This window comes from Paramisgurnus dabryanus, chromosome 17, assembly GCF_030506205.2.
Source record: "Paramisgurnus dabryanus chromosome 17, PD_genome_1.1, whole genome shotgun sequence".
Lineage (NCBI taxonomy): Eukaryota > Metazoa > Chordata > Actinopteri > Cypriniformes > Cobitidae > Paramisgurnus > Paramisgurnus dabryanus.
Window position 1 is genome coordinate 24,945,730 of NC_133353.1, and position 11,962 is coordinate 24,957,691.

At 37.6% G+C, this 11,962-nt stretch overlaps 2 protein-coding genes across 2 annotated transcripts; both read right to left on the reverse strand.

Annotated features, from left to right (window-relative positions):
• Nucleotides 1–3,623, reverse strand: nkx2.1 (NK2 homeobox 1). The gene is made up of 2 exons (XM_065288818.1): nt 2,810–3,623; nt 1–2,349 (listed from the first exon to the last, which is right to left on the reverse strand). The coding sequence occupies exons 1-2, from the start codon at nt 3,174–3,176 to the stop codon at nt 1,676–1,678; spliced, it is 1,041 nt and encodes a 346-aa protein (XP_065144890.1). The 5' UTR covers nt 3,177–3,623; the 3' UTR covers nt 1–1,675.
• Nucleotides 3,624–7,997: 4,374 nt separating this feature from the next.
• On the reverse strand, nt 7,998–10,535 carry nkx2.9 (NK2 transcription factor related, locus 9 (Drosophila)). Its single transcript, XM_065288817.2, has 2 exons — nt 8,935–10,535; nt 7,998–8,676 (listed from the first exon to the last, which is right to left on the reverse strand). The coding sequence occupies exons 1-2, from the start codon at nt 9,086–9,088 to the stop codon at nt 8,156–8,158; spliced, it is 675 nt and encodes a 224-aa protein (XP_065144889.1). The 5' UTR covers nt 9,089–10,535; the 3' UTR covers nt 7,998–8,155.
• Nucleotides 10,536–11,962: the final 1,427 nt, after the last annotated feature.

Here is an 11,962-nt window from a genome sequence, read left to right on the forward strand (position 1 = left end):
CTGTCTAAATTTCTTTTGGGTGCTTTACCAAAAATGAAATGTCAAACTTCGTTGTCATTTTCAAATTAGATTAAAGTGTTTCCTTGTTGCATGACGTTTTTCCTCTCTTAAATATAACATGCACTTTAACCTGTTCTTGCAAGCCGCACAAATACAGAGACTACACACTTTCAAATATGCCAACAGTCAATCGTACCTCACCCATCACTGATGTTTACGAACTTTTATCAATACGTAAACACGAGGGGCGTTTGATTTTACCTCTGATCTTCACAAACACGGTATTGATGGATGGTGCTCTGATAAGTGCGTTTATTTCGTCTTGCAAAGTTATTTAGGAAAATACTGTTGTTTGTACAGCGATGTGATTGATAAGCTAGCTTTCATGAGCGTTTGTTTGATGTGAGTTTCTTTAAAGGAGTGGGGACCTCACCTGCACTGACTCATTCACAATGAACACGCTCCAGAAAGAGATCTTTTTACGTCTTGGTAAAAAGATCGAAAATGTCAAATACGATAATTCATTATTTTTACTAAATACAATTAACTTGGGAACGAAAACTGTAATTTGTTTGATTTGGCTTTGTGACATTTGGCCCAGCAACGCAATTAAATTGCACAAAGCAGTGGTTCTCCTTGCAATGGATCTGGGGTGTTTGTATCAATTTTATAATCATGCTTAGGCACGGCACAACATTTATAACGCTAAAAACACCATAACAATTGGGCTACTAAGGCCATGAGTGCATGGATGTTGAAACGCACAAAAACAACATATCTTTGTGCATTCTTACTTTGCAAAAAGGCTACAAGAAACCTGTTCAACATTGTCGCAATGAGGGATTATCTAGTACAAACAGTACATAAAAACGTCGATTGTAATGGCAACAAACCGTTTTAAAATCGGAAAGCTATTACAAATGTAAATTCTATTTGTAAACGCTTGTTTTGTTGCTTTTTAAACTCGCTTTCGTTTTATAACTCTTGAAACAACTGTTTAATTGGTCAGGTTCGACTTGTAGCATCGCCGAGATGTTGATTCTTGCACCCAAATTACAATAAACGTGTAATTATTTTTCTTGTTATTGTCATAATTTATTAATATGATTGTAGGAATGCTTTGAAGTCAAATATCTATATAAGTTACAAGTAAATTAAACATACAAATAACAATGGAAATGAAAAAAAAACATGTGACCCTTAATATCGATAAAAATTTTGTACAATATACATATCGCTAAAAACTATGCATTCACTCCAACTCTTTTACAGAAATATACAGGCTACGTCTTACAGTGAATTCTATAAGAAATCAGTGTTATTTATCAGTCTAACTCTGGAGACGTCTTCATTGTTGAACGAAACATTTTTAATCCAACAGAAAAAAAAATGTAATTTAGTGTTTATCAGTCTGCTTTTATTATCTAGCGTATATAAATAATTCCATCTTCTTAATGGTGTTTTGGCGCTCATCCTCATAATAAAAGATTTGATACCTTTGTCATTTGGCAATCCTCGTGTTGCTTGCAGCCTTTTTACTTCTCCCTCCATAAAGGAGACAATGATTTCAGTGCGCAATCACTGTTCGTATGGTCAAAATTCGTTTTTTAATACAGTATACAGATTATCTGGATCCGTATAATATTCTGTTATAATGTTATTGTCTGTTCCGTTGTCACCAAGTCCTACCATAAAGCAGAGCGGAGCAAGGTAAGGCAGCTCCATATTCGGAACCGGAAGAGTTCAGGTGTGACAGGCCGGATACCTGGGTTTGGAGAGATGGTGGGCTTGCGGTGTGTTGACCCAGATCTGGCGACTGTCCCGCACTGCCTACCTGCTGATTTTGATGCTGGCCCATTGTAGAACTGCTATTGGACATAATCATGACGTTTCCCCCTTGGTGATGGTGGTTTTGTATGCCAGTGTTGGGAGTATGGCTGCCGCCTTGGCATGGCTTTCCGTCCTTCACCAACACTGGCACTGCCACCCGCCGTGGAGACTGCTGCTGCTGCTGGCAGGAACCACTGTCTTGTTGCATTTGCTGCTGGGACACTTTGTCCTTGGCCTGCCTTTTCATTTTATACCGGTGGTTTTGAAACCAGATTTTAACTTGAGTTGGAGTCAAGTGAATCATACTCGCCAGGTGCTCCCTTTCCGGTGCAGAGAGATACTTCTGCTGCTTGAATCGTCGCTCAAGCTCGTACACCTGCGCCTGAGAGAAGAGAACGCGTCTCTTCCTCCGAGGTGTGCTGGTCAACGGACCCATACTTTTACCAACATCCGCCAATGAACTCAGAGTGCTCATACTCCCCATATTCATGCCAGACGAGGAACCCATGAAACGAGAGACTGCAAGAAAAAGAATCCTATTTAGCTTTGCAATTTAACTACAAAACCAAACAAAGTACACAAATTTCAATATTTTCTATTAGACAATTAAATGAGCGAGTGTATCAAATTTGCAAGTTACGCATGAACGAAATTCATGTATGACTTGAATTAACTTTTAGACAAACAGTGGGAGTGTATTGTTGAAAGAATGTTAATCCAGAATCGGTTTTGTTTACCTGACACGTTTAACATTATGGACAGGGAGCACTAATATTTACAATTACAGTTTTACAATGTGTGATTGTGTTCAAGACACTTTATAACACAATTAAGTCATAATTCATTATGCCATTTAAATAGTATTTATTCCACACAAGCCAAATGTTTCTAATAAACACCTTTTTAATTAAAACATCGCAAGCATTTTAATAAGCAATTCTTAATTCTTGTAATAAAGGGTATGGTCAGTCTCACGTACTTGTGGAGAAACGCGGGTCCGGATTCGTTCCGTACCAGCTGGTGGCCGTCGTGCTGCCTCTCATGCCGTCTTGATAGGCCGGCAGGTCGCCCATGTTACCCAAATTCCCGTTACAGTAGCCCCCCATTGCTGAATGTGACAGCTGGGAAACTCCAGCTGCAGTCATGTGGTAGGCAGCGGGTACTGTTCCATTGTGGCCCATGTGGTGCTGCTGCATCGCCGCTTGCGTGACTTGAGGTTGTCTGTACGAAGCAAGAGGAGCCCCCAAGTTGTTCCCCTCCATACTCACTTTTTTGTAGCTCTCCTCAAGAGGACTTAAGATATCGGATACAGAAAAAGGAGTCGTATGTTTAGGGCTCATCGACATTGTTCTGTGTTGGAAAGGGAGAAATTAGAAGGCAAGGCAATCTTTCCTTCTTTTTTTGGCCAGCTTCTCTGTTCCTGTTGTTTCAGTGTCGCTGCAGCGGGATGGAAACGTATGAGTGTGCACTGGAGTCCGCCTTAATTGGTTTGAGTGGGAGCTCGAAGCTGACTTTCGTTTGTTTTAGCTTGGTGCCAGGTTTAAGGCTTCCATCAGAGGCGGGGCATCAGCAGCCAGGGGCAACAATACAAAGCAGCGCTATCATCCATGCACCCACGCACAATTTCTATTACGCGGTCTTAAACTACCCATGCCATCCCCCAACCCCGAAACATTTACACATGTAACAACACTTGTGCGTAAATTTCATTGGTCCGTATAGTGCATTTTCAACATGCGCGCGTTGTTTGCGGTGGTGATGACTGCAAGAACGTCGGTGAACACAAAGGATGAAATATTGACAGTTGGAGTGATGTTTGTAAGGGCCCCTTGATATGAGTGCATATGCGGACTTCAGACTTTTAGAGAACCACTCAGTTTGTGAAAAAAGCTCGAGTTGAACTACTGACTTTTAATGGCCACAAGAGGCTTCTGGTGATTGCAGGCGTGTTTGTATTATGCTCCATCGTACTCAAACATGCAAAGGGCCCTTGCCACGACTCAGGAACACCGACTGACAAATAAATAAATACATACGCGCTTGTTAAGAGGCCAAGTAAATGATTAAGCCCTTTTCTTGATATTATTGGAAATAGGCAGCGTGTCGTCTAAATTCCTATCCACTCCGCTCAGACACGCGGTGCTGAGGAAATGAACTCATGAAGAAGAGAGCCTCTCAGGTAAAGTTAACGACACTGAAATAACATCAAGTCCTGAAGTAACTCCGCGTATGTTAGATGATCTCGCCAGTGCGCATCGATTTGACTCCCTGGATCTTTTTACAAATGACTTGATTTTTGGACTTTACAAACTCAACAAATTAGATGTTTTCTATAATTATTTTCGAACCGTTTTTACCCTTTTAATAATAATAGTAATAATTTGTCTAAACATTTTATAAGCTTGAATAACGCATATTCAATTAATCTCATCAAGATAATGCAGCTGATGATAATAATAATCATAATAATAATATCTAATTAAAATGGACTGTGGGCAAACAAAGACAAAAATCGTTTATAGTAAAATTATTACAGTCTCTTACAGTGTCTTCTTCACTAAGCGCTGATAAAAATGTTAAGTATTTCAGATTTGGAGGTAAGCATTGAAATGATAGTCATCAGCAATAATGAAGTTAAAAATACACTTTTGATTTAATATGTGTAATACGATGTAAACGTATTCAGTGTGATTTAATGATTTTGACCTTCTTTCAAAATGTAAATGAATGGATTTATTAAGGTATTAAGGCCTATTTCTATTTATCATCTCTGCTTTCATTTTTACTGAAGGTGAGTTGATAACTAAGATTTCTCTACAGCAGCTCATAACCCAACATGCAAAACAGATTTCATCGTTCATGAAATCAGTCACACACTATAGCCTACGTTTAGTAATGTATTTTTTTTTTATATTTTTAAATCATAAATTTGAAATACAATAATTTTACAAATTTTAAAATACGAATTTTAAATATAACACTAAACTGTCATCTACATTTTTGACAGCTAAATTTCTTTCCAAATAAAATGACATTATAGAACGTAATTTAGAAGGTATTTTTCTATTTATTATTTGCAGTTTTATGGAACGTTTTAAGAATAATTTGACATCACCAGCGGTCCTGATATTTGAGAACACAGGTATCTGTCGACACGGAAACGGCGCCTTCTGGTGGTGGACATTCGAACAACAGCATCGAATAGGTAAGAGGTTTAGTTTAACCTAATGCCAATTTATCATTTTGTGAAAACAGAATTCATTCTCAAATTTAAAAAAAGAAAAGAAGAAATGTAGCCTTCATGTCCTTGAAAGTGCTCTGATTTAAATCCAATTCGATTAATATAGTTTACCTTTAGCTTTAAGTTTAAAAATCCCGATGACAGACAACTAACCATGTCAATTATAAATGTCTTAGTTTGACGTTTGCACAGGTGGGTGCAGTTTGTGCACCAGTGGTAATAATCGCGCGTGCAATTAAAACAATTAGCCTACAGTCATAACTATGGGGTGTCCAGTGCTTTAGAGGTGTTCAGCATACTCGATCTAGTTTACAAAAGGCTCTCTTAATTATCTTAATCAGGCCCGCTCCTCTTTGCTGGAGCACGGCTATCATGCTCAATTAACAGTAATTAGTACGCTTTCTCTTGTTCCTAATATCTTTTCTAATTGTGTTACAGCGGTACACACAACACACACGCACGCACAGATATGCTATATTTTTCATATTCAGTTTTGACTTCTCTGGTTATGTTTTTGATGAATCATTTGTTTATAGAGCATTGGGGAGTTAATGTTAAGGCTCATTCGGCGCACTAAATATTAACAGTATAGCCTACATAGCTTAACCAAACCTCAGACTTAGGACATTAGACGGTCCTCTTATGACATCTAGCGGACAGCATTAAGCATGCAAGACCAACTTAGGAAGCTGTTAGTTAACCTCGAGGTGGCAGAGTGGCCCAGAGCTCACAGCTTATCGGTCAGAGCTGTGGACGTCACATTGTATACTGATAAAAGATCCAAGTCATGTCTTTACATTCCTTTAACTTTATCAAAATAAGTATAGTAATTCATCGCAAATTTACTATTAAAATGTTTATGTCAATTTGATGATACTTACAAATTTAAGGCTGTACATGTTTTTACTTTTGTTCCGAATTTGTTCATGAAAGTGCATAAAATTCCCTGGTAATCAACCTAATCATATTTTAAGGTTTTATTTGATAGGCTGACATAAAAATTATAACTATAAACCACTTAAGCTAACTTTAGCTAACTAGGTTAAGAATATAGCTCTAAAAACAATATGTAGAACTTCGTGCTGACACAAAAAAGACAGGAGGAGGAAAATCTATAAACACGAATAAATAAACCAAATATTTCGTGACTATACCACTAAATACCTTGAGGTAGGGTGGCATATCTCGAAAAAACATCTCAACAGCTTGCCATACTTTTTGCTAAGCATTCATAATCCCTGGTACTGTATTTAATTTTATTTTCTCATCAGTGGATTGTGGATTAGTGTATTGGTGTTTCATCGATGCACATAATTCTTGCACAAAACGTCTTAGAGACCTTTGATGCTTTACCAATATTGAAGTTAAATTTACAGAAGACATACATAATAATAAATAGCCTACTGATTTTATTTGCTTAATAGCAGGTAATTGATAAGTAAAATCTAACATGGAATTATTTTTTGAAACCGTCTTTATTTTACAGCATTTTCTCACAAGTGCCTAAAATAGTTCACAGCACATCCGTTTTCAGGTTTTCCAAGCATCTTGGAGATGGCACTTTGGAGTTTGAAGCACAGTTCCTTTATATTTCGTCTATCCCTGTGAAATGAGATCTTTGGCTGTAAGTCTTTAATAGGTGTTGGACTTATTCACCCAGAAAATTTCACTAGATTGTCACAGTTAAAAACAAGTAAAATTTAGAATATATTTTTTAAATCTAATGTGCATATATAAATAACTTTATCATAAGTTGTCGTTTTGGAGAAGCCTCACTATAAACTATCGGAGACCTCTAAAACTCTTTGTCACTCCCAGAACCAGTGAATCCATTGTCCTGTTAAAGCCCATAAATTTGTCAGCCCGGGACTGATTAAACATCACGAGAATTGAGACACTGCGGATTTTGTCTAGGTCCTTTTGGGAGCCACACAATGGGCCTTTCAGGAGACGACACAAAAAGTGTTTAAGGGAAGATGTAGCGAGGAGAGCGCTTCGGTCAGTCCCTTCCATATGTAGTACAAGATGGCCTGAGAGAGGGGACAAAAGGCCAGGTGACAAAGATGATACAAACTGGGTGGATGGGGGTGGGATGTGTTGTGGTGGGCCTGACACTGTTAAGAACAAGTTTTATTTAGTTCTTTATTCACCAATGCTTTAAACACAAATCAAAAAGATAATTTACACAGCCTTTGAAACAATACATCCTTGAGGAAAAGTATGGGCAGAAACGACACAATTATAAGAGGGAACGTCAGTATTGATGAGAGTTTCAAAACCACACTGGCGGGATTCATTATCCTTTGTGCATCTTATATTCAGTCCTCAATGTTTACCTACTATATAGAGGTTTCTTTCGTTAAGCTGGTTATTTGGTCTTCTCTGTTGGGTGAAAGTGAACGTCTTAACATTACAAAAGCCACTCATCTCTTGCTGTGCGTTAAATTTCATGCTCCTTTCAGCCGATGTGAGATCTTTTATACAAACAAGAAATAAGAATCTCACGGATTAACACAAAGATGAACGAATTATGCTAAACAACTGATTAATTTTTTTCTAAATTCACAAGATTTTTTAATTTTCTAAGATTTTTTTAATTCTAAGATTTAAGAACTTAAAGCTAAAGCTTAAATATTAGAGATGTAAAAGCCATGAAATTTTAAATAGAGTAAAATGCTGAAATAATATATTTTATTTTAAAAATATAGTTGGATAGTTGTAACGTATATAGAATAAAGAACGAAAACGTTCGGGGTTCTAACACTTTATTGTGATGTCATTTCACCAAAAAAGATGACACAATACTATTCTCTGATTTATCTGTATAAAACATAAAACTTTTTTTCTCAATATATAAAATGTTTGGTTTAGAACAATACAAAATACTTCAAAAATACACTATCTAGGTAATTTTACACAATAATACGCAAAACGCATCTCATAAAAACCCTACAAGTACATAAAACATACAATATGTGCAAACAGCATTTATTCACTTAACACTGAAGGTTTAAAACGAACACCAGATGTAAATAAAAACAGCTTGTAATTATCCATGATAATAGTTCGTGTGATGGCAAAGTCTCACCAAACACAAAAGTGGTGACGGGAGGCCGCTGTGTTGGTGAAGTGCTGGTATGTGGGGAAAAGCGCGAAGGGTGTCTGTTGTTGTAAAGATGGGAAACTCTGAACGCTAAAGGGTGAGGATGGCACTGTTGTTGGAATGCAGCTACCCCTTTCTGTTTCGACATTGCAGTTTGCGTAAGGTTTGCCATCTCGGACCAAAATTGGCACCACAACCCTGCGCATCACTGGAGGTTGACTGAGGTCATGAGCGCACTCAATCCGCGCTCTCTTCATCTTATATCTGTGGTTTTGGAACCAGATCTTCACTTGAGTGGGCGTGAGTCGCAACAGGTGCGCCAGCTGTTCTCGTTCAGGAGCGGACAGGTAACGCTGCTGACGAAAGCGTCTCTCCAACTCATAAGTTTGAGCCTTGGAGAATAACACACGTCGCTTCTTCCTCTTCTCCTGTTCTGCATCCACGGACAGCACATCAGGCCCGGTGGAGTCTGGTGAAGCCTCAAGGTTGCTCTCATCGGACGCTAAAGAAACATGGCGATGATAAAAGTGATTAACCTTTATCATCTACAGACCATCTTTGTATTTATTTGTGCTTACGTTTATCAAATGCTAAAATGGTCCATGCAGACACTAGAATTTAAATTTAAAATCCGTCGATGGTGATTGGATAGATTAGGATTAGTACAGATATTTGGCTAGAAAATAAATAACATGGACACTTAAAAATTACCGTACCAATCATACTGTAGTTTGATACAAATTATGTTTTAAAAACTTACAGATGCAATGACTTCTGTCGTTTTCGATCCAGGACGAGTAAGGTGAGTTGGAGAGTGCGCCAACTGGAGAATGGTGAGCGATGCCATCGGTGTCATTTTCAGGCAAATCCAAAATACTTCTTACGGTGAAACTGAACTTGTTGGAAATAGCCATCAGTAAATCTTAATTGTTGATAAATCCAGTCCTAATTCTAGGTTTTGAGAGCTGTCCTCGGCCGCGCAGTGCTGAAGTGATGTGTCCGAGTGAAGGACGCGACTCAAGTGATAATGTGTACACGGATGTCGTGGTGTTTATATAAACAGCACTTTGTCGCTGCTTTGAGGCCTCTCCTCCTTATGGGTGCTAAGTACCTCAATGACTCGAGTACTTAAATCCCTGTAATGGTAGGTGTGAACCCGTCAAAGAATAGGCCGTAACTTTCACAATGATGGTGGGTAACACTCTTCATCATTACTGATTCGTCCGAATTCGTAAAAAGTGGGAAACAGATAATGGTAATTGTTGAGGCTGAATCACGTCTTGGGTGGCAAGTAACAACAAGAACCCCCCTTCTTCCCCCCGCTCAAATAATATATCGGATATTTGCATACAAAGTGATCCATTAGCGTCCCATAGTTGGTTTTTCTAATTCGTTTATTGGCGTACTTGTTGTTTATTGCAGGTGTTCGACACCAATGCATGCTGCATGTACACCCTATAAGTCAAGTAATGGGCGGGATATTTCATTATAATAAGTCTATATTGATGGAGAAGAAAACTGTAATAGGAGAAATGCATAGAGTCGTAGCCTGTTTATTACCCCTATAAACACATTTGGCCAAATAGTTTCCCTTTGAAACGTAAATTAAAGCCTAGATTTTAACCAAACATTAATTGAAGCTGCAATACAATATAAATGTTGGTACCTTTTAATAGCTAATGTCTTATTAATAACACAAAACCTGAATACATTTCTTTGAACATAGGTGGAGAGATTAACATTTCTTTATAGGCTGTTCGAGTCCAACACATCACCAGCTAAGTGCACCTGGGATCTCGGTTCCGATGATGCCAGAGACTGCCTAGTCTAATGCGCGCTCTGGATGACTGCATAGACCCTCCCAAACATAGTGGGTATCCGTTCTCGTCTAGTCGTCCTGGGTGGTCGGTGCGAAAAAAGGAACACAAATACATGCCAACCAGCGACCGGGAACAAAAGAGGGAAATGTAGCCCCGCGTCCGAGACCCGTTGGAAGCATTTGTTCCAGTCAAGATTTTGCATTTGTTCAGTCCTGAAATAATGCTTGATTGACGCCCCTGCACAATGTCCTTTAACTTTCTCAAATAAATCCCTGCTTGTTTCTTGTTGTCATGGTTTTGAATAGGGCCAAACGGGATCTGGACAACTATCTACTGCTTCACGTCTATTGCTGCCTACGCCAATAAATTATTGGTTATGTTTTCAACTGGTATTAGAAAGCTTTTCGTTTCATCCTTTTCGTTACAAATTGCCTCCTAATGAGTTGAATTTAATTAAAGCTCTTAACATTAAAAAAAGACTCTACCTTAACGTTTGATTTGTAGCCTTTATTGTCTATATTAAGGCGAAACGAAAAATAATAGAGAAACATATAATTTAATACACACAATTTGATACAATAATTTAATACATGGCTTTATTTGTTATTTGACATCAGTAACACGTCAGTGCGCATATCATCCACATATCGCTGCTAACCTGTATAAAGTGAGTTAAATGTTTGCCAAGCTCTTTGAATTTAAGCACACACTCTCATAGAATAAATAAAGCCTTGTGTAGGCACACAGTTTAGTTTCTAATGACCTCTCGTATCTCCTTAATCTATTAGACACCCACGGATAGTAGTAGGAAAATTGTGCACTCTCAACACCCAAGAGCTCTTCAGTGTCAAATATTTACCCTTCTTGTTTGATTTCTTAAACCCAAGGAGAACCCAGTGTTACACTATAGACCTACTACAGACAGATCTTTGTATAGCCTATGTGTGGGTGTGTAATTTTGGCTTGTTAAAACTAGTTGTACAGCATCCCAGCACACAACTGTACAACTTAAATAATATTTTTTTGTCATTTGTTAACAATGTTTAATCCATACACCAAAATATAAAATGTTTTGATAAAATCGTGGCGTCATAAATGTAATATTAAGGGTCTTTTTCTCTCTTCTCAAAACATTGCATCGATCAAATTACTCTTAAAAGCATCATCTGAAAAGTGTATGTGTGCAGACTCATGCAGGAATATTGTAAAAAGTACACCAAATCTTTAGTTTTTAGTTATAGTTAGCGTGACTTCAAAATGAGAATGTATTATTGATAATTCCACTTATGTATTATTAATGAAACACAAATTAATCTATATAATAGATAAACAAATAAATTGCGCCTACTATTATTTTGGGGAATGACCACGTAGCGTGTGGTGGTGAAATAATATATTCACTGCTTATACTTACAAGCTTCTTTATCATAGTTGTCCCTATCACTTCGGGGCAATTCACTGCTATTTAGTTCGTGAATAGTACAGCTTCCACCTTTAATTGTGCACATCGCAATTTTGGCAACACTGTGAACTTCGTTTCAATATGCATGTCATCGCATGATCATTCACACAGCCTTGGTAAAAAACGTCTTCACATTTCCTTGCATCTTGAACCACAGAAACATTAAAAGCGAAAATCAAATGACTGCATTCGTAGTATTCTGCACAAAAATTTACAGTAATATAAAATTAAATGAAAACATTAGACTAAATATTTATGCTAATAAATACGATTTTATAGTCGGGTAAATGTATTTGAAAATATATACAAAACGCTGTGAATTAAGATTAAATGACAAAAGACTATAAAGTGAAATTTTAGCACTTTATAAACTAACCAACCCAATACGTACCACCACGTTACATTGTCAGTTAAAAGCTAGGAGAGTTTGAAAATCGTAGCTCATGGTGAGGCAGAAACAGCTTTTTAAAGTATAAACGTTAATTTGTTTGTTAACAGCGCATTTG

Bases quoted from the DNA above. Each gene is read 5' to 3' on its own strand.
- nkx2.1 (XM_065288818.1), bottom strand. From the start codon at position 3,176: ATGTCGATGAGCCCTAAACATACGACTCCTTTTTCTGTATCCGATATC. The intron at 2,350-2,809 runs GTACGTGAGACT...TTTTTCTTGCAG, and splicing joins GGACCCGCGTTTCTCCACAA to TCTCTCGTTTCATGGGTTCC.
- nkx2.9 (XM_065288817.2), bottom strand. From the start codon at position 9,088: ATGGCTATTTCCAACAAGTTCAGTTTCACCGTAAGAAGTATTTTGGAT. The intron at 8,677-8,934 runs GTAAGTTTTTAA...ATGTTTCTTTAG, and splicing joins CGACAGAAGTCATTGCATCT to CGTCCGATGAGAGCAACCTT.